Here is a 25,801-nt window from a genome sequence, read left to right on the forward strand (position 1 = left end):
TATATATATACAATTTGTTTCTCAGAATACTGTGTGATTCTTTGAACATGTTGTTGTTGTTGTTGTTGTTATGTGCCATCAAGTCAGACCTGACTCAGAGCAATCCCTCCTTCGGTTTCCGAGGCAGTATTATTACAGAAGTAGATTGCTCAACCGTCCTTCTGAGGAGTGGTTGGTGGGTTTGAACCACCAGCTTTCTGGTTAGCAGTCAAGTGCCTTAGACACTATATTAAATGTTAAATAAATATTTGTTGAATATATGAATAGAACATAAAGAATAGTCAGAAAGCAGACAACTTAGAGAGCACAAACGGTTGGTTTTACAGTGGTAAGTACCAAAGAGAATTTGAGGATGAGGAGGACTAACAAAATTCATTGCTTCATCCATGCTATCTATGTACAAGTGTGAGAGAATTTGACTCTTGGCCTGAAATTAAAATATTCTCTCCAAAACACTTTGCTCAAAAGTAGGAGGCATAGTTATTCATCTGTTATTAATCGACATCCATTTTGTACTATCCTGTTCTATTTCTCTAAGGAGCTCTGGGTGCATAGTGGTTAAAGCATTCAGCTACTAACCAAAAATCTTTGGTTCAAATCCACCAGCTGCTCCATGGGAGACAGATGAGGCAGTCTGCTTTTCTAAAGATTTATAGCCTTGGAAACTCTATGGGGGCAGTTCTACTCTGTCCTATAGGGTCACTAGGAGTTGGAATCAATTCTATGGCAATGGTTTGATTTGGTTCTATTTCTGTATCTGTGCAGTCCTTGTAGATATCATATAAATTTTTTGAATGACATTGTGGAGAGTTTTAAATCAGAAACCCCATCATTAACTACTGAAAAAAGCAGAGGATATGCCTTCCTAAGGCCCCAAATGAAGTTTATCCCTGAAATCAGAAGTACAAAGAGCATATACGTAAGAAGAGCTAGTAATCACATAGTCTATGTTTAAACTTTGGAATAGAATATTACCTTTTTCTCCTTCACTTTCAAATGATAATTTCCGTCTTCGTAGTTTATAGTTCTCTCCTTCAGTATCATTCACGGATTGTGATCGTAGTATGAGGTCAGCCTATGTTAATGGAACATGAAAACAAAATGGAAATTTACTCAATTTGTACATAATATATTATTAGTAAATTCTTTACTATTTCATATCATTTCAACCATTTAGAGACTTAATTATTAGATTTCAGGGAAACAACTACCATACTTTACTAAATGTGTGTCTCTAAATTATAAAATAGATTGATAGAATAATTCTAGTAGTTTCACCATCTGATGGGGAAATCATAGTTGTAGAAGTTATTTACCAGAAATGTCTGGGGATGATGCTGTCAGCATTTAGAGACAAAATATTCCTTAACATAGAATGGTTTTTTTGTAACTTTTGAAATACAAATACAAGTATATGTCACTTAATGTCTGTTGGAGCAATGTCCAACCACAAATCTGTAAATCACATACACTCCTATTTCACAGAACATAAAGTAGTTGTTTCCTTTTGATTTTCTAACTACAGGTCTTTGCACATTTCATTATAATACTTTATTTTGTCATCTTTAGCTGCCCTTTGAAATGTTCTGTTCACTGTTTAGCTCTTTTATTTCATCATTTCTGCCATTTGCTTTAGCTACTCTACTTTCAGCATCTCTTTGACACCCTTTTGGTCTTTTGGTCCTTTGCTGTCTTTTTAATGACCTTTTGCTTTCTTCATGTATGATATTCTTGATGTCATCACACAACTTGTCTAGTCTTTGGTCATTGGTTTTCAATGTATCAAATCTATTCTTCAGATGATCTCTAAATTCAGGTGGGATATGATCAAAGTTGCATTTTGGCTCTAGTGGACTTGATTTAATTTTCTTCACTTTCAACTTGAACTTGCATATGGTCTGCTCCATAGTCACCTTCTGGCCTTGTTTTGACTGATGATATTGAGCTTCGTCATCGCTTTTCCACAGATGTAGTTGATCTGATTCCTATGTATTCCATCTGGAGAGGTCCATATGTATAGCCACAGCTTATGTTGAAAAAAGTTATCTGCAATGAATAAGTTATCAGTCTTGCAAAATTTTGTCATGCAATCTCTGGCATCTTTTCTATCACAAACCAAGGCCATATTTTATAATTACCAATGCTTCCTCTTTGTTTCCAACTTTTGTATTCCAGTCACTAATAATAATACATCATGGTTGCATATTTGGTTAATTTCAGACTGCAGAAATTGGTAAACATCTCCAAGTTTTTCATCTTTGGCTTTAGTAATTGGTGTGCAAATTTAAATAATAGTAGTATTAACTGATCTGTTGTCAGAAAGGACCATTCCCTGGAGAAGGATATCATGCTTGGTAAAGTGGAGGGTCAGTGAAAAAGGGGAAGGTCCTCAATGAGATGGATTGACACAGTGGCTGCAATGATGGGCTCAGGCACAGCAAGGATTGCGAGGCTGGCACAGGACCAGGCAGTGTTTTGTTCTATTGTACACAGGTTCGCTAGGAGTTAGAGACAACTTGACAGCACCTAACAACAACAACAACAGTATTAACTGGTCTTCCTTGTAGGTGTATGGATATTATCCTATCAAAGATAGCGTTGTATTTCAGGATGGATCTTGAAACATTCTTTTTGATGATGAATGTAATGCCATTCGTCTTCAGTTTGTCATTCCTGGCATAGTAGATCATATGACTGTCTGATTCAAAATGGCAAATGGTGGTCAATTTCAGCTCACTAATATGTAGGATATCAATCTTCATGCACACTCAGCATTTCTCAAATTAAAAGAATGAGAAAAAAATCCAAGCCTTTAGTTAAAATATTGAAGGATTGTGTGGGAATAATATTGATTGAAGTAGGAAGCATCAAAAGAAGATGGAAGGAATACACAGTTACAGTACCAAAAAGAATTGGCTGATGGTCACCTACTTCAAGAGGTAGCATATGATCAAGAACCAATGGTATTGAAGTAAGAAGTCCAAGCTGCACTGAGGAATGGCAAAAACAAAACAAACAAACAAATAAACAAAAAAGTCTCCAGGAATTGATGGAATACCCATTGAGATGTTTCAACAAACAGATGCAGCACTGGAGATGCTTACTCATTTACGCCAAGAAATTTGGGAGGCAACTACCTTTCCAACTGACTGGAAGAGATCAATATTTGTGCCCATTCCAAAGAAAGGTGATCCAATAATATCATTAGTATCACATGTAAGTAAAATCTTGGTGAAGATAATTAAAAAGCAGCTGTAGCAGTATATTGAAAGGGATCTTCCAGAAATACAAGTGGGATACAGAAGAGGACATGGAACAAGAGATATCACTGATGATGTCAGATGGATCTTGGCTGAAAGCAAAGAATACCAGAAAGATGTTTACCTGTGTTTTATTGACTATGTAAAGGCATTTGTCTGTGTGGATCATAACAAATTATGGATGGCACTGTGAAAAATGGGAATTCCAGATCACTTGATTATGTGCATGAGGAACCTGTTCATAGACCAAGAGGTTGTCTTTTGAATAGAAGAAGGGGATATTCCATGGTTTAAAGTCAGGAAAGATGTGTGTCATCATTGTATCCTTTCACCATATACTTATTCAATCTGTACACTGGGCAAATAATCAGAGAAGCTAGACTATATGAAGAAGAACTTCTCATCAGGATTGGAGGGAGACTCATTAATAGCCTGCGATATGCAGATGACACACCCTTGCTTGCTGAGTGTGAAGAGGACTTGAAACACTGATGAAGATCAAAGACTACCGTCTTCAGTATGGATTACATTTCAACATAAACAAAAATCTTCACAACTGGGAAAAATTTCAAAGCTGTCGGGTATTTCATTTTACTGGGATCCATAATAAACACCCACGGAGAAACAGCATTCAAGAAATCAGATGTTGTACTACACCAGACAAATGTGCTGCAAGGGGCCTCTTTCAAGTATTAAAGAGCAAAGATGTCACATTGAAGACTAAGGTGTGCCTCAACCAAGCCATGGTATTGCCTCATATGCATGTGGAAGTTAGACAACGAATAAAGAAGAACCAAGAAGAGTTGATGCCTTTGAATTGTGGTGTTGGTAAAGAATAATGAAAATGCCACAGACTGCCAGAAGAATAAACAAATCTGTCCTGGAATGGCTAAGACACTTGCCTGCTAACCAGACGGCTGGCGGTTCAAACCCACCAGCCACTCCTTGGAAGGAAGGTTGGGCAATCCTACTTCCATAGTGATACTGCCTCGGAAACCCAAGGAGGGGTCGTTATGAGTCGGGTCCGACTCAATGGCACATAACAACAACAACAACAACAAGTCCTGGAAGAAGTGCACATGGAGTGTTCCTTGGAAGCGAGTATGTCCAGACTTCGTCTCATGTACTTTGGTCAGATTATCAGAAGGTACCACTCCCTGGAGAAGGATATCATGCTTGGTAAAGTAGGTCAGTGCAAAAGGGAAGACCCTCAACGAGATGGATTGACACAGTGGCTACAATGATGGACTCAAACATAGCTAGGATTGTGAGGATAGTGCAGGATCACGCAGTGTTTTGTTCTGTTGTACATAGGGTCACTTTGAGTAGGAGACGACTATGACACAACCTTGTGCTATGAGTTGGTGCCACTATGAGATGGCACCTAACAACAACAGCAACATCGTGGATGTTAAGTGACACATACCCATAATTAAACATTTATATAAGCTTTTGCAGAATCTGTATCACTTCAGTGATAAATACATAAAATAATTAGATATAATGTTAAATTACATGGTACTGGTGGAAATGTTAAATTTTACAATAAATATGAAGTGGAATTCAATAAACATTATGCTTCGAACTGCTTTTATTTTTATTTTCAGCTTCTCTTACCACTCTTTATGGTTCATTCCATGCTTTATTATAGATCTTGTAAATGAAAATGGAGGCACCTCTTTTATTTATTTGGGCTCTGCTTAAATTATTTATGTAAAGAAATTATTAGAGGTAGATATTTATTGTTTCTCAAGGCAAAATCAGAATGAGGTTTGTGATGTTAAATTGGGATTTGATAAAGTACTGAATTAAAACCATCACTTTAAAAAAATACTCTTGACAACATCAACCTTTCACTGCTTAAATATTTTTCAACTTTTCAGTGTTTTTGAGCTTGTGCCTTGAAGTGTTAAATGGTATTCTGGTGACCTTAAAAGTTTTTCTTTCTCTTTAAGACCTTCATAGTGCCTGGGAATGACTGTGGTTCCAAGGAGAATAAAATATACTAACTTTTATCTAACTATTGACTTGAGGATCTTTATTCCAGAGAAGACATTAATTAGCATTAAATTATACAGGCAAAGTTTAAAAGCCCAACTTTTAGTTTCAGTAAAACACATTTAGAATTGGAATGGGATTTCAGGGTTGTAGGGGGAGGGGGATGGAGGAATGCCCTAGTGATAATTGTGGGCTACAACACAAATTCTATATCCATAGAATAGTAGTAAGTCAAAAGCTCATATTTTCACTGTGGAAGAGAGTGAAGAACATAATAGCTCTCAAAATTAATACTAGGTTAACATATTTGGAATTTATTTGAAATATTATTTTTACTGGAACATACATTATTAATTTTGCAGTACAAATTTTGGCTCTTCTTTAAAGCTTGATTAGTTTATACTTTATGATTTGGAAATTGTGCTAACCTGAATAAGGTTAATTTTTCCATTATTATTGAGAAGACATTGCTAACCAATGTATAGAGTAAATAATTGCTGAGAAAGAACATTTTAATCTTTGTGTAAGATAAACTCTTAAGAGATTTTTATAGCTTAGAATCATGTGTTTCTTACAAGTAATTGGTACACTTAATATAAGCCAAGTCTCTTTTCAATCAACTATGTCCCCTAAGAATACAAGATTAATCTTAATTGGCCTACTTAAGGTTATTCAATATATTTGAAAGCAATTAGGCTGAATTCTTTAAGAAATACCCTATAATTTAGAAATTCCAATATTCACATGGCCTTTCATTCCAAATATTCAAAATTAGTAAAGTTGTGCTACAATATTTCAACTGATCTTTCAGAAATTTTTGTGCAATCAAGAATAAAATGTAATTCTAGAAGTATAAGCAACAGTTAGCATATACCTTTGCACTCTCATGTCTTAGGTTGAAAGTCAACTCTAGGTTTGTTAGAAAGTGATCAGAAAACTCAGGATACATATCCAAAACCTCTAATAAGTCTTCTCGTTGGATTTTATGCAAATCACAATATGTGAGAGCTCTTACATCTGCATTGGATTTTCCAGGTTTGGCATAAAGATGAACCATTTCTCCAAATATATCATTTTTTCCTGAAAAAAAAAAAAAGAGGAAGGGAGAATGGAGTTTAAACTTAATTTTTTTTTCTAAAGGAAGAAGGGGAACATTCACTGATCCCTGAAGCAGTGATTTCAAACGTAAGTCCCAAGGCCAACAGGCACTTGGGGAGCAAAATTCCAGCACTGGCACTGACTGCCCAGCATATATTTGCTGAGTGGAATTTTACCTCTTATCTTCACTGGTCCTGGTATATTCTCTATTCATTTCCTTGTTTTAGTCTTTGGCTAAGCATCTAAAATGTAGCAAACATATCTTCATTCTGGTATGCCTTACATTGCTAGCAAAGAAGTCTCGCTATAGTTTATTTTAAAAATCGTTGTAGGTAGTTGTGATCTAATTTTATCAATGCAGGAATGTAAGAAAGCCTACAGTGAGTCAGATTCTCAGGAGGGTCCCTGGCAGGGATGCCAAGCAAGGGATTATGGTAGAGCATTTTCAACTCTGACTTTATCAACTTTAGAAAACGAGGGGTACAATCTGAACACACTAGTTTCCTTTATAACCACTTGTAGATTTTCCCTAATGAATTTGTGCAATTTTTTAACAAATACAGTTGCATATACTTAACATAAATGGTATGGCCTTTTCTCACACTGCCTTTGTTCTTCTGCTTACCTTCCTTCTGTTCCCACCTACCCTGGGCTTAGTTCAGTGTCTGGCTCATGAAAAATCTTTCTTGTCCTCTTTGCCTAGGCTTAAGTCACTTGCTTTTCAAGGTCTGTCCAGTGATGATGATGATGATAATGACCTCAGCAACAACAAATGTTTATTGAGGACTAAGCAAGTGCTAGGCACTGTTAAAGGCTTATGTGCATTATGTCATTTAATTTCCAAAACAACCTCATGGAGTAATTAATAATTATTACCCATATCTTATGAATATAGAAAGAAGGTTAAAGATGTAAACTGATTAACATCTCCTTGCTAGTTAAAGGTTCAAACCCACCAGCCACTCTGTGGGAGAAAGATGAGGCAGTCTGCTTCCCTAAAGATTTATAGCCTTAGAAACCCTCTGAGGCAGTTCTACTCTGTTCTAAAGGGTTGCTATGAGTCAACATTGACTTGATGGCAGTGGGTTTGGTTCAGCTGGGTGAAGTAGAGAAAGGAAGAAAGTACCAAATCCACTGCCATTGAGTTGATTTTGACTGATAGTGACTCTTTTTAGTAGCCAGGATTAAATCCTATGCCTTCTGATCCAGAGCCAAAGTCCTTAAACGTTTTATAGGTTTAATCTCTTCCCAATATTTTCCCTGATTGTGTCATGGCCACTTACATTTTTCTGTCTTCACATCAAGATAATGAAAAACTGTACCTTTTTAGTATATGCGTAATAAACAACGATAGATTATTTGATTATACATGCTTTCAAAGATTCATATTGGCAGTGTAAAACAGTGTTTTCTCAAGCTATCTTGAAGCTTCTTTTCAAAGTTAGAAAAACCTCTCTGGATCTGTGATGTTAGTTTTTGATAGACAAGTAGACAATTTCATGTGCATTCTGCTGTGGAAACTGTCAAAGATTTTTAAACAATAAAGTTCTAATTAGCCAAGGCACACACACACAAAATCTTGACTATTCTTATTTTAACTGAGAATTTAACAGGAGAAAATCAAATGTCATATTTTGTACACTCTAATAAAAACTGATATTGGAGAGAAGACATTAATTTTAGTTTAAATTAATATTTATTACCTTTTCAAAATATAATGAATAATCATAGTTTGTGAAGATTTTAGGTGCATGCTTACATGGACATAGGGATAGAAAAAGGGCATCTCCCAAAATTCTTTATAATTTTGATAATTCAGAATAGACACAATCAAAGAAAAAGCTCTGAACTAAATTCAGTATGGGCTTTATATTTTAATTAGCTTACATGACTGTAAATGAGGAAGGAGTAGGCCAGTTAATTGACACGCTTAAGACTCAAACTCAAAACCAAACTCACTGCCATTGAGTCGATTCCAACTCATGGTGACCCCCGTTAGATTTCCAACACTGTTAATCTTTATAGAAGCAGTCTGCCTCTTTCTTTTGCAGAGTGGCTGGTGGATTCGAATCACCAATGTTTTGGTTAGCAGCCAAATGCCTTAACCGCTACACCACCAGAGCTCCTTAACATCACCCTAAAATTACTGTTTTTCAGAGCAAGAAGGCTTGTTACCTTCCTGCAGAAGCTAGTGCTGGATGATGTGAAGATCAGCAAAGTAAAGAATCACGCTTCTTACTTGGTTACACACCAGGGCAAATCGAGTGAAACCCAACTGATTGACCTCCAGTGATCTACAATATGGTTTTCTTCTCTGTCTGCTTATTGGATTGCAAGCCAAATTCTACATCTTTTCAGATTTGGGATTTTTTTTTTAAAAGCTAGTCACTAGAATAAAATTATTAAAATACTAGGAAATCACTCAGACGTCTTCATTCATGCATTTGGGTTCTGTGCTACGCCTGACTCCAGTTATATACAACAATGAATAAAATAGACATCTCTGTACTTTTGGAACTAACAGTCATGTATCATCATCAATGGTTGAGTGAAAGGAAATTGTTATATTATATATTCATTATTCAGACAGAACTGGATTTAATCCATAGGGGAAATGAAAGTGCAAATTTGCACTAACAATGGACATGAGTGTTCCCATGGGGAGAGTGGGATCTTAAACCAACAGCTAGGTGGCAAGAAAGAAGAAGAGATGCCCCCCCTTCTCTTTGCTAGCAGTTTCTTCCCCACTGTCTTAATATTCTAAAGAAATCCTACAAGTTCATGCTGAATGAAAGTAAATTTGTTTTTAAAGAGACAGATTAAACACAGACTTTATTTTGCACCCAAACCAGTTTAATTTATTAATAACTTTAATCTCTCCACCACCTACCTCACTGCGTGTTGTGTTCATAGCTCCTTACTACTTAGGGAAGGACCCAAAGGATGCTTTTGATGGGACACAACAATGTACACTGCAATAGATGAACTTCATCAAAGCATAAACCCAGGTCATGGCAGGGCACTGATACATGCTTATAAGAATGCCTAAAACATGCACATTTTATTTCAGAGTTTTAAGAGATTTAACAGTGAATCCAAGATCCTCCAACATGAAAAAGAAAATGCCAAATATATTTGGCCTTAAATGCATAAGTCATTGCCAAGAACTGAAAGGCATTATGAAAGCATTTACACACCGGAGCAAAAGTGAGGGAATGAAGAAAACATATTTTCTGCAAGGTTAACTTGATCTGAATTGAATTTTAAGTAAAACTTTTAAATTCCCTCATATCTATACAGTTCTCATAAATAGATCAGTCTTTTTTCTCTCATTATAAAGAAACTTCCTATAAACTATGTACTGCCCCAGCTAATAAATGAATTTGTCACCACCCAGTTCTAAAACACTCACCCAGAATAGCCACTACAATGTCATCTTTGAGGATTTCAATAGAGCCTCTGGATAAGAAGTAAAGTGCAGTTAGTACATCCCCACAGTGAACCAGGGTATCTCCTGGAGGTGCATGTGTGGTCTTGAATTTCATTGCCAAAGCTCTAAGGCAACCTTTACTTGCCCCACGAAAGGCTTTGCAGTTTTGCAGCAAAGTCTGGTTGAGATGCAGACAAATATCAGCTTGTAAGCATTCTGGGAAACCCTTCAGGACCTGAGGAACAAAAATAAACAGTTTCATACTACCAGCGCACAGGGTGTCTCACCTAGAAAGAAAGAATCTTTCGTGCTCACAGAACCACAGGTATAATAATTGTGTCACACAGGAGTTCTTATAATGCTTCTACCTCGCCTACCTAATGAATACTTGGTTTGCTAAACATTTCAGAATTTTTAACTCAAATACTGTTCTCTGAATTAACTGCAGGCATTCAGGCTCCACACAAATGCTTTCTCGTGAATACGTAATGCCTACTATGTTTCACGCTACAATGGTTCTCCTTCCTTGCATTATGTTATGTAGCTTCATACTGTTCACAGATATAATGTAATGTGACAATTAATAAGACATAAACTAATGAAAGGTGGTACAACTAGAAAAACAGTCAACCTTTGGAAGGATTCTCAAGTGTCAATTTGGATTGCCATCTCTGATAGACATATTAATTATAATTAATAAAAATGTTGATCCTGAAATAGTCATGGTATTTGTAAATGTCATATACCAGAGAGTGCTCTTAGTTAAGAAACACTCAGAATATTTATAATTTAGTATGCACATTATTAATATCAAATATTTTGATACAGCTCTGAAAATAGAGAAATAAAAGGAGAACAGCAAACATACTTTATAAGTGTAGTGTAGTTTTCAGAAACAGAAATTGTGCCAGAATTTACATAAGGCTTCTAATAGTGCTACTGTTTTGACAACTTATTCTGTGGCTAATTTAAAACTTGTGAAACAGATTAAACAATGGCTTCTGAGAAGAACTACTTAATTTAAACTGAATAAGATTTCATGTTATTTTGTAACATTTCCAGTCTACAATGGGCCAAAGACTCTCAACTCTTGCTTTTCTGTATATGCCCTGGATATTTTTGATGTTATATGTAGATTTTAATTCTCATGTTCACTTTCTCTTGCCAGTATAAATATTATTGTTGTTATGAGCCCTTGAGTTGGACCCGACTCATAGCAACCTCTCCTTGGGTTTCCGAGGCAGTATCACTATGGAAGTAGATCGCCCCATCTTCCTTCTGAGGAGTGGCTGGTAGGTTTGAACCGCTAGCCTTCTGGTTAGCAGTCAAGTGCCTTAGGCATTATGCTACCAGAGCTCCTCCAGTATAAACAGACCCACCTAAATATGCTTTGAGGTGGAGGGAAGGGACATTATATAGCACCTAAAAATACAATTTGGGGATTTTTTTTTTTTTTTTGGATTAACCTGGCTGTTACTGCCCAGTGTAGCTAAAAGTAATCATGAACTGTTTGTACAGGCAACGTACCCCATAGAGGACCTTCAGATTAGATTATATTTGAGTTAATGTACAATTATTATTATCCTCTATATTAAGGCAAGGATCCCTGGTGGTGCAACAGTTAAGCACTCAGCTGCCAACAGAAAGTTTGGGGATTCGAACCCAACAAGCAGCTTCATGGGAGAAAAACCTGCTCCCGTAAAGACTGCAGCCTGCAAAACCCTAGGGCCAGTTCTACTCTGTCACGTGGAGTGGTTGTTACTCAGAATTGACTAGTTGGCTCCTAATAATAACAACAGCAAATATTAAAGCAGCCACTTGGATTGTACAGTGGCTTGCAATTTGTTAGTTTGTGATATAATGCAAAAGGAGCAAAAAGAAACCTGAAACACAACAGTTTCTCTTTTCCAATCTCTCTCTCTCTCTTTTTTTTTTTTTTTTTCCATTGGCTCACCCACTGACATAGGAAGAGAGTGTTTTGGATGAAAAGTCAAGGAAACTGAATTCTGTTCATGAATTTGCCACATGTTGACTCTTGGGCAAGACACTTAACACCCATGTGTGTTTCTCTACATTAGAACATGAGTACTTGTCCTAAGCCTTCTTAACACTGTAATGTCTTAAGTTATCAATAAATAGTGTGCTAACTCTCAGATACTGTTCACGCAGATGTACCCAGGTGTAGAAACTCAAATTTTGATCCTAAAGATTCAGTATTTTGTGTCTCGGGCCCAAAAGAAATGAGCCTTCCTCTGATGTGAGTTGCTGGGCACTTGTCTACATCCTCTTCCCTTAATCACAACTTTCATACTTGGTCTACATGCCTGATCTATTGCCAGATCCCCTACTTGGACTGAAGATCCCTATGTTATGATAAGTTGCCTAATCTTTGTCAGTATCTACCTCTGTGGGCTGGAGGTTGTTTCCCACTATTTGTTGATATCCTGTGTCAACCCAGAACACCATATGGAACCAAGCAACCAAGTCACTGGTCCCTTTTACCTGTCTAAGCCAGGTTCTTTGGCAGGTGATGCCAGATTGGAGTTTAACTGAGTTTGTGTACTGTTTTTTTGAAATGAGGTCACTTTATATGAGGACTTTGTAGGATAGAAAGGAGCTCTGGTGGTATACTGATTAAGCATTCGGCTGCTAACCAAAAGATGAGTGGTTTGAACCCATCAGGCGCTCTGCAGGAGAAAGATGGGGCAGTCTGTTCCTGTCAAGATTTACAGCCTAGTAAACCTATGGGGGCACTTTCACTCTGTCCTAAAGAGTTGCTATGAGTTAGAATTGACTTGATGGCAGCAGGTTTAAAGAGGGACATACACCAGTTCCCTATACTCTCTGCATCATTATTATTTCTACTCCCTGAAGCTAATGTTGTGGTCTATATAATTCTCAGATGACCTCATATAAAGATATGTAAAGCATTACACCAAATAACAAATTAAATATGCCCATTTTCTCTTAAGACCTAGCTGTAATAAGGCACTCAAAACACACACACACACACACACACACAACCCATTGCCTTTGAGCTTCCACTGATTCCTAGCAGTTAGCAGCTGAGTGTTTAACCACTGCACCACCAGGGCTCCTTAAGGTACATAAAGATAACTTATATCTCACAAAAAAAGTGGAGACATATTGTTACTATTATAGTAGCTGGAGGAATCTCTGGTGGTTTACATGGTAAACACGGCTCACTGCTAACCAAAAGGCAGGAGATTTGAGCCCACCCAGATGTTCCTTGAAAGAGAGCCCTGGCCACCTACTTCCAAAAAATGAGCCAGTGACCATTGTATGGAACACATTACTACTTCAACACTCGTAGGTCACAATGAGTCAGCTGGAATGAGAATACTGACTTTGTAGCTACTATTTGTGCCATTTTCCCTGAAGCTTCTCTTCTCTTTCTACCTGGTTGTGTATGGAAAAACTGTACAAGTGCATGCTTTGTGTTGGCTGATGCAATTGACATACAGTAGGGGTGTTCTATTTCTCTGGGCATGTTATGTGAGCTATGAAATCAGACAGGCATGAGCTGAAGTTTTTGCTCCATCATTTACTCTTGTGACTGGCTGAGTTACTTCTCCAAGATTTAGTTCATTCTTTTTTAAAATTAAATTAGTAATATGTACTTTATGGGTGGTGATCACAAATAGGATTGTATATTTAAAGAATCCTATACACAGTAGTTGTTTAGTAGACTGTTTCTTTTTTACTTTTTCTGCTTTTTGTCACAATACATTTGTTTGATTCTGAATAAACCAGTATGTTCTCTTTAGTTAGACATTGAGAAACACAAACATATTATGTTTTTCTCTTTGGCCAGGTCCGATAGGAAATTTGCCACTGAGTTTTGTGTTCCAATGCATCAGCAAAGGGTTTCAGAATTCTTTTCCTCCCTTATCTCTCTTTAATTCTCATCTTTTCTGTTTGTTTGTTTGTTTCTTACTTGTGTTAAATGTTCCAGTTTAATTGCATTATGTTTTCACTATGACTTGCCTAAATCCTTTTTGAAAGTAGGAAGCTCCTAAAATAAATTTATGAATATATTCTTGGACTTCCAATAGTTTGGGAATCACCCACAAAATGTTTAAAGGCAGTTGGGAGAGTTTTTCAGCATCATGCTTTTCTTTAGTGTCCTTGTTAAAAATCCTCATCTCCTAAAATTTATCCTATTAGAAGCAATACTCAATAGAAAGGATGAAAAAGAATTCATCCTATATCATCTCCATGGAGAAGTTTTTTATGTTATAGGGGAAAGATCCAGAGATCTTTGCATGAAGGACTTGTCTAGATTAAGGAAGTCTTACATGGTGTTAGCACTTACCTGACTGTCTTAACACTTTCTGTGTCAATACATGTGTCAATCAAGTAAAACTCAAACAGAAGTTAACATTCAGTTCAGATATGCAAAATAAATTCGCAACTTTGAATCTGGATAATGTCTAAACTGAGAGACTTTAAAAGGAAGAGTTAAAAAAGAAAGAGCTGTAGTTGAATAGTAGTGGAACAACTTAAAATAAGTAGAAATGGGGGTAGGTTTAAGTCAATTTTTATCCAGAGCATCCTCTCCATTGGTAGAATGTGCGTTGAGTTCCTTGCTCCCTACTCATTGAAACTTTTTAAGGGTGAAGTGCTCAGCGGCCAACTGAAAGGTTGGGGGTTTGAACCCATCCAGCAGCACTGCTAGCAAGAGAGCTGGTGATCTGCTCCCATAAAGATTACAGCCAAGAAAACTGTGGGGGTAGTTCTACTCTGTCACATGGGGTAGCTATGAGTTGGAATAGACTTGACAACATCCAACAACCACATTCATTTCCACTACACTCTACTCAGTCTTGTTTGTCAAACTCTGAAGCTGCAATGATGCATATCACCTTTACTGTACACCTTGAGTCATCCTTTCATTGAATCAGTATGATTTCAAAGACCAAGAAGCATCACCCACAATAAGTTTCATGGCTCGTGGCTTTGTAAGGCAGTACTCATACTTCTAACAGATATCTATCAAGTACCTACAATGTGTCAGTAGCTATGCATATGAGCGTAACAATGAAGAAAACATGTCCTAGGAATACACTTGCCCTGAAGCCTTCACATTTCTAGAAAAAAAAAAAATTCACATGGTTAACCAGAATTTCCCATGCTCTGCTCTTCATGACAAATTTGGACATCTGTAACATACAGTTATAATATTAATGGTTTTTCAAATGAACCTCAAAGTAGCAATTAATTTGAGTGAAAAGTTGTAATATTTGTGGGTATAAGCAGGTTCTTAAAACTTTTTGAAGTCCATAAATTTATTTTAAGACTGGTAAAAATTCCATTTTTTTTTATTATAAGGTCACTTGAATATTTTATAATGTAAGATAATTCCTCTTTGCTCGAATTTATGTGAATAAACCTCGTTGTTGTTGTTGTTGTTATGAGCCGTCGAGTCAGACCCGACTCATCGTGACCCCTCCTTGGGTTTCCGAGGCAGTATTACTACAGTAGTAGATTGTCCCATCTTCCTTCCAAGGAGTGGCTGGTGGGTTTGAACCACCAGCCTTCTGGTTAGCAGTCAAGTGCCTTAGGTACTATGTTGAATTATGGCTTAGAAATGAGACATTCAAATTTTTAAGTGGATATGAAATGCTTTTTGTAATTGTTCAAAGAAATCAATGTCATATCTCAGTACTAGAGGATCCAAAGTTTAAAGACATTCAAATGAGAACAACCCAACAACAAGACTAGAATAATTAAGTCAAAGTAAAATTCTTTGAAGAAGCCATATAAAACAAAGACAGAAATGGAAATAATTAAATGGAAATATGGAAGTAAGTTAACCAGAAATAATGAAACTATTCCCTATTGATCAAATATGATCTAATATTAATCCAAAAGTATTCAACTTTCATACTAAGCTTCCCTAAAATGTATATATGTTTAAACACACTTGCAGGCATAAAAATTATAACATTGTTAGTACTTGTAATTATCTGTATGTGTGGATTCAAATTTTCCACATTAAACAATGAATACAAAACTCAGAAATGAATGTGTGCTGAGGTTAATACAAGCCTGTAATTTCTAATCTGATCTATGTTTGCTCATCAAAATGACATTAGTTTTAAAAAGTAAATCCTTAAGTTTAAACTTATGAAATTAATTTATAAAAACAATAAAACAATTTAACTCCCTCTTTTATGTGGTGAGAGGCAAATGAAAATGAAATTTGACTCAAGACTAAGGTAGATTATAATTAAATAAATGTGTCCTGGATTTTGGTCAGGGGGATCTAAGCAAAAGACTACTCTAATTAATGATTTTTTTTTTTTTTAAATTTTAATGTGTCACTATTCTATCATCATGCAAGGTGGGATGTTTTATATTGAATTTTATTGTGGCAATAGTTTTTATAATCAAATTTTAATATAGTTATGTGTTTCACAGTAACGGTATGTCCTATGGGAGAGAGAGTCTACACTCTCAAACCCACGATTTTCTTGTCCAATTAGCAGTTTAAGGCTTCTCTTTCTTTCTGTGAGATGGCCTCTATGACCTTTGGCCCTATATCTGTGCAATTAAAGAAAAATGAGAGTAGGCAGGAGAGGACTTTATTTACTTATTCAATTTCTACATGGCTTCTGATAGAGATTTCTAAATGAAGCTAAATATTTACAGTACGTTAACAGTAAACTGTAGTGTTCCTTTTTGAAATTTTAGATATATGAGTCAGCATTTGCTGTTTCTCCACTTGGATTGCAAAACATTTTCTCACGGTGGGTAACGTTCTAGGATCTATTTGGAAGAGCACAGACAATTGAGCTTTTACCAAAACTCTTGTAGGACTCCTTTCATAATGTTTTAAATTCCTGCATTTGTTTCCAAAAAGAATCAGAAAATGTACTCTATAATACATACTCCATAGCCAGTATTTTTTATTTCTACTCCCTGAAGCTTTATGTTGTAACATAGAGTTTTTGATGTGTTTAACTTAGTGTAACTGTAGAGGGAAACATTCCCAAAGGCAGACTGTATAAGGCACATTTAACTGTGGCTAATGGTTACCCTAAATAGCAGATTAATCATATGAACAACTTTGGTGGCTGTGATAACTGGCATTAGGAAATTTTCTGGGACAAATTCTCTGGGTCATTAGATATACTTAAATCTTGATAAATTAGGATTAATCAAAACACAAATTAATACTTCCTACGAGGCACTAAGCCTCAAGCATGATTACCGAATAGACTATGCAAGTAATATATTAAATCTTAAGTCTTTGCCCTAGAATCCTGCCTTTATATTTTATAGCTTTTCTAATTCTGGTAGAATTATGTACACATGACAAATTTTTAACACTTTTAAGACACTGAGCCTTGCTTTTTGTTATTTCTGGAAGTTAATGTCCTTCTTTAATGAATTCTAATAAATTGTAAAATTTCTAGGTTATCCCAGCCATATTATTTCTACAGTTTAGCCATTAAAGAATAGGAAACACATATTTTCAATGATTTCTTGGTGATTATACCAGCCACTCCTCGGAAGCAAGGTTGGGCAATCCTACTTCCGTAGTGATACTGCCTCGGAAACCCAAGGAGGGGTCGCTATGAGTCGGGGCCAACTTGACGGCACATAACAACAACAACAACAACAATATGTTTAATATTCCATGTTTAACCACTAATTATGAAGAAAGGACTCTTCTACATAGCCCACCATAGCCACCCTGGAGTCTTTGGGTGATGAAAACACCCAAAGTTAATGCACTTGGCTGCTAATTTGGAGGTTTAAGTCCATCCAGGGCCACTTTAAAAGAAAGTCTTGGTGATATACTTCTGAAAAAAACAGCTTTTTAACGCCTTATGGAGGGTGTTCTACTCAGATGCACACGGGGTCAACAAGAGTTGGAGTTTACTAGAGGGCAACTGATTTTACTGTACATATAGACATATAAGCATAATAGCCCTAATCTGAAGCTCAAATTGCTTTGTCATCTATTTTCTTATTTTATCTTCATCTGGATGGTAAGAATAAGAAATTATTTTATTTTATAAGGCTATCATATCTCATATCTGTCTAGATTGTTAGAAAGCAGAATCCATGACAAACGGAACATTTATAGGATTGGGAGAATTAATAATTTTTCACATGCAACTTTTCAACATTTAGCATGTTTTTATCATTTTAGGAAAAAAAGTGTCTGAGCAGAACTAAAATCTGCCATACAAATTAAAAAAAAAAAAAAAAAAAGCAAACCCACTGCCATTGAATCACTTCTGACTCATAGTGTCCCCCATTGAGTTTCCAGGGTGGTAAGTAGATTGCCCCTTCTTCCTACTGTGGAGCAGCTGGTGGGTTTGAATTGCCAACCTCCTGGTTAGCACTCAAATGCCTTAGGCGTTGTGCCATTAGAGCTTCTTATGACACACATATATAGAAATGATGAATGATGCTGTAAGTACTGAACCAGCTTTGGTATAAGTAAAAGTTCCTTAGAAAACAAAAGTGAATCCTCCCTCCTGCACCTGACCCTCTCTTCCTTCCCAACTCCAGCCCCCAGTTAACGGCATGTCTATGAGATTTTATTTTGCCTTCAGATAGATACTAAAACTTTAACCTGGCTCAGATTAAGTCAGGGCCAGGGATGAGTTGGAGGGTGGTTGATGATGTGTAGTAGAGGAGATTTATTGCTTTTATGCATATAGTCTTCATTCAGGATCTGGAGTCTTTTTGCTAATTCACCAAATTCCTGACTTAATTTGAGGTCTCAGGGGAAACCTTGAAACTTAGGTTTTCTAAGAAAAACAAGAGGGATTTGCATCCTAAGGAGTAATTTTAGGACTTTTTCACTCTCCTTCAAATACATATTTGAGAGAGAAAGTGTGTTGGGGAAGATGAAATATCACCATGGTCATATCTATTGGAAGCATTGCAAATAGTTCTTTCCAAATGGATTGACGGTAGATGACCTGAGTTTATTCACAAGGTAAGGAAAAGAGAGGCTTCTAGGTGATAACATAAAAGAAATGATTTAAAATATCACCTTGCACTTGAAATATCATCTTCCACTGGAATCAAGTTTTACAATTTCAGAAACATTTCTCCTGTATAATATTATAGAAAAAAATATTTTGATTGAGTTATCAACTTTATGTAAGGAGTCTAGAATGGTGGTCATTCCTACTTTTCAAAAAAGCTGAAATATTAAGGTATTTTCATTGTGGAAGAACCATGACTCCAAACTTGGTTTAAGATTCTTTCAACTGTTCATATTGGATTTCTAAAGTTGCATCCAGTATGGTGAGATACAAAATGTTTCCCATTCATTTTGTTGATTGGTTTTTATACAGAAGTAATAAAGGATATAATTCTAGCATAAATGCCCTTTTCACTTTGTACCAGTTATTTTTTCCTTAGAAATTTTAAGGCTTGACAACAATGCAATTATTTCTAGAGAAAGTGAGGCTTTATCAGCAATTATCCAATATTTTGCAAAATAGTAGAAGCTCTCATAGTAGTAATTCTTTTCTTCCACCTCACAGATTCTCCTACTATAAACTGTTTGGACAATTATCCAGCATTTTGAATGCTCCTGATACTGTTGTATCCAGATACTGTTGTATTCCACTTTTTTGGTATCCCTAAACTTATTTATGCCAGCCATACTTGCTATTAGAATTATATAATTCAATCATATATAAAGTTAAAGAATGAAATATTGTATGAAGAAAGAGCAATGTGTTTTCTTATGAAAATAAAACTAAATGAATCGGAAAATCTTTATAGAGGTGAGTCATTTAAAACAAAGGCAACCACAAATTACTGTTGAATTAGGTGAAGATCCTTCAACATTTTAAAAGTGAAGATTTTATACTCCTTGCACTCTGATTATAATAGGAAAAAAAAAAGACCCCCCCCCCCCCACGAAATCAGAGGTACTTGTGAATGATGAGCCACACTGTACAGTAACGTTTGGATCAAAGAAACAATTAAGAAAGAAATGAAAGGAGAATGCTTCATAGCAAAACCCAAGGAATTACAGAAAAACTTGTATTCAAAGGAACATTTATAGTTTTAATGCCCTTATTATTAAAAAGTAAAGAGTCAAACAAAAAAAGACTTTCAATGTTAAGAACAATCCATGGGGGGGAGTGGAAATTAATGAAGGCAAATGCAGAAAATGAAAATAATAGTGTTGTTGTTGTTGTTGTTATGTGCCAGTGAGTCAGACCTGACTCATAGCGAACCCTCCTTGGGTTTCCGAGGCAGTATCACTACGGAAGTAGATTGCCCCATCTTCCTTCTGAGGAGTGGCTGGTGGGTATGAACCGCCAGCCTTCTGGTTAGCAGTCAAGTGCCTTAGCCACTATGCTACAAGAGTAGCAAGGAAAAATAAACCAAAAAGTTAGTTCCTTGAAAATTTATCCAATGAAATATATTATTTTTTCAAAGATCTTCCTATAGTAAGAAAGAGATATCAAAATTACACAAGTTTATGAAAGAGAAATGAGATGTATCTGTGATACAGAAAAAGTTAAATAAGATTTATAGGAGAAACCTATGTGCAATTCCACAACTTTTAAAGCCTAGATGAATGAGTTTATTTTTGACAAAGTAAAAATTACCAATACTGACCAAAGAAGAAATAGAATAAAATAATTACCATAGTACAATTGAAAATGTGATTAAAGGCCTACTATTGAAAATATCAGGGCCAGATGGTTTTATGACTGATTTCTAACATTTAAAGACCATATAACCATAGACTAATATTACTCAAAATGAATGCAAAAATTCTTGGTAATTATTTGTTGTTGTTTTGTGCTGTTGAGTTGATCCTAACTCATAGTGACTCTATCTGAGAGCACAGATTACCCTATAGGGTTTCCTAGGTTGTAATCTTTAAGGGAGCAAACAGACTGCCTATCTTTCTCCTGAAGAACTGCTAGTGGGTTTGTACTGCTGACATTTTAGTTGACAGCTGAAGCTTAACCATTGTATTTAGCAGCAGGGTACTTTCTAAGTAGTTTACTAGCCAATAAAACCAATAAGTATATATAAAAAAATCTATGGTCAAGTAGGGTTTATTTCAGGAATACAAAGATTTTTTAAAAATATTTAAAAAATATTTTAAAAATAGTGTTAAGGAGGTTGTCATTTTCATTACAATCAACTATAACTCAAAATTATTTTGGCGTTCACAGTGAATTAAATAATTGATATAAAAAAAAAGAGAATGAGTTTATCTCAATTTTGCTTCTAATATGAATGTATACCTAGAACAGGAAGGTCGAAGAGTTGATGGAATACCAACTGAGATGTTTTAAGAAAGTGATGCAACACTGCAGGCACTTACTTGTGTATGCCAAGAAATCTGGAAGACATCTACCTAGCCAACTGACTGGAAGAGACCCATATTTGTGCTTATCCCAAAGAAAGATGATCAAACAGAATAGGAGAAATTATTGAACAATATGATTAATATCACATGAAAGGAAAATTTTGCTGAAAATAATTCAAAAATGGTTACAGCTGTAAGCCGATAGGGAATTGCCAGAAATTCAAGCTGGATTCAGAAGAGGATATGGAGAAGGGATATCACTGCTGATATCAGATGAATCTTGGCTGAAAGCAGAAAATGTTTACCTGTGTTTTATTGACTATGAAAAGGCTTTCGACTGTGTGTATCATAACAAATTAAGGATAACATTGTAAAGAATGGGAGTTCCAGAATACTTACTTGTGCTCACGAGGAACCTGTACATAGATCAAGACACAGTTGCTCAAGCAGAACAAGGGGATATTGCATGGTTTAAAATCAGGAAAGGTGTATGTTAGGGTTGTATCTCTTTACCACACTTCAGTCTCTATCATGAGCTGGACTATATGAAGTCTCCGTTAAGGAGAGAACAGCACAGCATCAGGACTGGCAGCACCCAATAAATCGAAGGATGTATTACGTTGACAAATCTTCTACAAGGAACCTCTTTAAAGAGCAAAGATGTCACTTTGAATGCTAAGTTGTGCCTGATCCAAGCTATGGTATTTTCAGTAGTCTCATATGAATCAAAACTGGATAATAAATAAGGAAGACAAAAGAATTGATTTTTCTGAATTATGGAGTTGGTGAGGAATAGTGAATATACCATGGACTGACAGAAGAACAAACAAATATATTTTGCATGAAGTATGGCCAGAATGCTCCTTAGAAGGGAGGATTGCAAGACTTTGCCTTTTGCCTTTGTTCATGTTGTCAGGAGGAACCAATCCCTGTAGAGGGATGTCATGCTTGGTAAAGCAGAAGGTCAGCAAAGAAGGGCAAGACCCACAATGAGATGGACTGACACAGTGAGTGCAACAATGGGCTCAAACGAGAGGACTGCACAGGATCAGGCAGTGCTTCGTTCTGTTGGACACATAGGGTCACTATGAGTCAGAATCAACTTGATGGTACCTAACAACAGTAACAATAGACGTGTATATGTATGCATAACAAAAGGATGCTCAGATTCACATATCCATCAGACTGGTAAAATCTGAAAAGAATAATAACATCTACAACTAGTAAATATTGATGGAGGAAGTGTAAAGTTTTAGAACATTTTTGGAATGTAATCTTACAGTATTAACAATAAAAATACAAGTCATCTTTAACTCAGCAATCTCTTTCCTGGAAATCTACCAATAAAAATAAAACTATCAGTAAGGGAAATATGTGTAAGGATGCTTATTGAAGTATTATTTGAAATGACATGAAATTAGAAGCAAAATTAATATCCATCAAGGAGAAAATAGCACATTATTATGATTATGTCATATGTAAGTTACATACTATTATATCATATATTTTATAATTTTAGTATAATTTCATATATTATAGAATGTTATATGCCATTACAAAGTATGAATTAGATTGTATCAGCTGACTTAGAGATATCTTCACAAGACACTATGTGAAAAGCATCAACAGTGTAATTTAATACTGCTTTTATACATTAAACACACCTATTTAAATGTGTGTGGCTGTACGAATGCATTTGTTTGTGTGTATCTGAGTCGGGGCCGACTCGACGGCACATAACAACAACAACAACAACAATTAGTTTAGGGAAAGGAGTGGAAGGTTATATATGTGGGTAGTGGGTAATGTGGTGGTAAAGTGCTGATGTGGTGGGAAGAGTAGAAATAGAGACGTAAATAAAAAATGTAAATATAATTTGAGGAAGCTCGCACTAAAAAAATCTCTCATAACAACACCATGTATATTATGATTTCATTTATGTGAAATCTGTGTGTATGTGTGATATGTGTACCATCAGAGAAGATGGCTTCCAATTTAAAACGATTCTTATCAGACTATAAATCTATGAAGTATGGTTACCAAAATATTGCTTGAGGGTTATCTCTAGATGGAAGGATATAAGGTAATTATTAAAAAAATACCCACTGTTTATTATTTTCACAATAATATATAATATTTAAGAGGAGAAAGTGAAGATATTTTCATTGTGAAAAAATAATGAAGTATGGACAGGACAAAAACACAAACGAGAGAGAAATCTTAATGGTAAAGACAGATTCTATGCTCAGAGTGATTTGGAAGTATCTTCAGAGAAGCCTTCCACTAGAAATTCTAGAAGATATCTATTGGATGTGCTTAAATGATTGTAAACTGAACTGGGTTCGAATTACTCCTGTGCTCTGACTCCGCCTCTGAAAGAAAGGCAAAGCAAAATTCTAATGAGCAGATCAATATTCAATGAATGTCCATATCAAAATATTGTTAAAAATCTTTGTTGTTGTTGTTGTTATATGACATTGAGTCATTATACAAAAATCTTTATACAGATCTAATTTAAATTTTTAAAAAGTTAGGTTTCTTAATGTTCCCTTCACCTTGCTTCAATGATTAAGTAGATTGTTTCTTTCTCTGTAGCTTGAAGAATTGCCAGTGATAGTGTATAAACGGCATAATGTCTTGGAAAAAAAATCTCACAGGAAAAAATAATATTGCTAAAAACATTTATAAATCCCAATTCTATGTGCTAAGATTGGTGAGAATGAAAGGAAAGGGAATCAAACAAGGTATTGATTTAAATCTACTTAATGCTATTCTTTTGTTTAAGAATGATGGAATGCAAAAGCTATTTAATCCACAGTCCTTTTCTCAGTGGGTGCAATGCAATGTTTCCCTTGGTTTGCTTTTCTTGATTCTGACTATTATCCACATATCTACCTTTACTCCAAGGATGTCTCCATCTTTGATTATTTTACTCTAATTTATGCCCTGTGCTTTTATTTCTCTTTCTAGCAGTCCAGTTTGTGAAGTGTTGCACTAATCAGCAGTTGTTCTGACCTCATACTTCCTTCCATTCTTTAAATATCCCATCTGGATATATAAATTAATTCCTTTATTATAATGCTCAGACCTCACTTCTGATGTTACCTGCTAGTAAATACTAAGAATAGCTTATAGGTAAAGCAGATAAAATTAGAGAAGATAAGTGACTGAAGAGTTAGACTCTGGACTACATTTCCTATCTTGGAACACACTGCAAAGCCCCCATTTTCTTTGCGTTATATTTGTGATTCAAAATACAGAACTAGGTGATGTTAGAGATGCCTTGCATAATTCATATAAAATAATTATTCTTGTATAGAGTTGATATTTGGGTAATCTTCCCATGATTGTAGGTGTTGCAAAACACAGACATGTTTTGGCTCTGAGTGTGTTGTACTGACTAATATTACCATTAAACAAAAAACCAAACTCACTGCTGTGGAGTTGGATTAGAGAGGGCAAATTAATTATACTATATATGTAAATGATTTAGCATTGCTTTGGAGTGTTAAAAAGTCTCCCACAAGGAAGATCCTTATCAAGTGGTCTGTGAGGTGAGTATAGATTTCTGCTGGGGCCCAACAGGAGTCCCGGATGCAAATTTAAAGGGTTTTTTTAGGTATATCTGGCAAAGATGCAATGATTATTCATTTTCCTATCTACATTCATCCACATGGATAACAGTGGAAATAGAACCAAGAAAAAGAATGAGAAATAATCTAAATTTGCCTTAAGTATACAAAATTCTGATATACTGGGTGGAGGATTTGCACATCTATTTACAATATAATGTCTCAGTCCACTGGGAATGTCTGAGATAATGCTTCCACTGAAGAAAATGTTGGGCTTTATATTGGGGGACATTATGGTTAGCTTGAATCCATTGAATTTGATAAATGCTGAGTTACTCTAGCATTTGAATTAAAAGAGATTTAAAACGGTATTTCCAAAGTGGAGTTTAAACCGAACTTTGATAATTCTACACTTTTTTTTTTTTTTTTTTTTTGGGGGGGTTTTTGGAGCTTAGTGCCTAAGGCACTTAACTGATAACCAGAAGACTGGCAGTTCAAACCGACCAGCCACTCCTCAGAAGGAAGGTTGGGCAATCTACTTCCGTAGTGATACCACCTCGGAAACCCAAGGAGGGGTCGCTATGAGTCGAGGCCGACTCGACGGCACATAACAACAACAACAACATCACTACGGAAATAGATTGCCCCATCTTCCTTCCCAGGAGTGGCTGCTGGGTTTGAACCTCCAGCCTCCTGGTTAGCAGTCAAGTGCCTTAGGCACTATGCTACCAGAGCTCCTAGATGAACTTAAACTGCATTAGGTTGGAATTACTCCTGTACTCCTACCACTCCAAAGAAAATATTCCTAAATGTTTCACACCCTTCAGCATAAGAAATTATGCTCTAGTTGTATGTTGTTGTTAGGTGCTCTCTCCGACTCGTAGTGACCCCATGCACAGCACAACGAATCACTGCCCTATCCCGCGCCAGCTCTATGATCTTTGCTATACTTGAGCCCATTGTCTCAGCCACCTTGTCAATTAATCTCGTTGAGGGTCTTCCCCTCTTGTGTCGACCCTCCACCTTACCAAGCATGATATCCTTCTCCAGGGAATGGTCCCCTCTGACAACATGACCAAAGTAGGTGAGACGAAGTCTGGCCATC

At 35.9% G+C, this 25,801-nt stretch overlaps 1 protein-coding gene across 1 annotated transcript in view; it reads right to left on the bottom strand.

Annotated features, from left to right (window-relative positions):
- The window catches only part of KCNH7 (potassium voltage-gated channel subfamily H member 7), a 250,790-nt gene that overhangs the window by 45,672 nt on the left and 179,317 nt on the right, over positions 1–25,801 (bottom strand). The window contains exons 10-12 of the mRNA XM_042781076.1: positions 9,769–10,021; positions 6,133–6,338; positions 976–1,075 (exon numbers count right to left, since the gene is read on the bottom strand). Coding sequence (XP_042637010.1) covers positions 976–1,075; positions 6,133–6,338; positions 9,769–10,021 — 559 coding nt within the window. The remainder of the gene's footprint in view (positions 1–975; positions 1,076–6,132; positions 6,339–9,768; positions 10,022–25,801) is intronic.

The sequence above is a fragment of the Orycteropus afer genome, unplaced genomic scaffold (genome assembly GCF_000298275.1).
Source record: "Orycteropus afer afer isolate SDZICR_OR568_19922 unplaced genomic scaffold, OryAfe1.0 scaffold00084, whole genome shotgun sequence".
NCBI classification, from domain to species: domain Eukaryota; kingdom Metazoa; phylum Chordata; class Mammalia; order Tubulidentata; family Orycteropodidae; genus Orycteropus; species Orycteropus afer.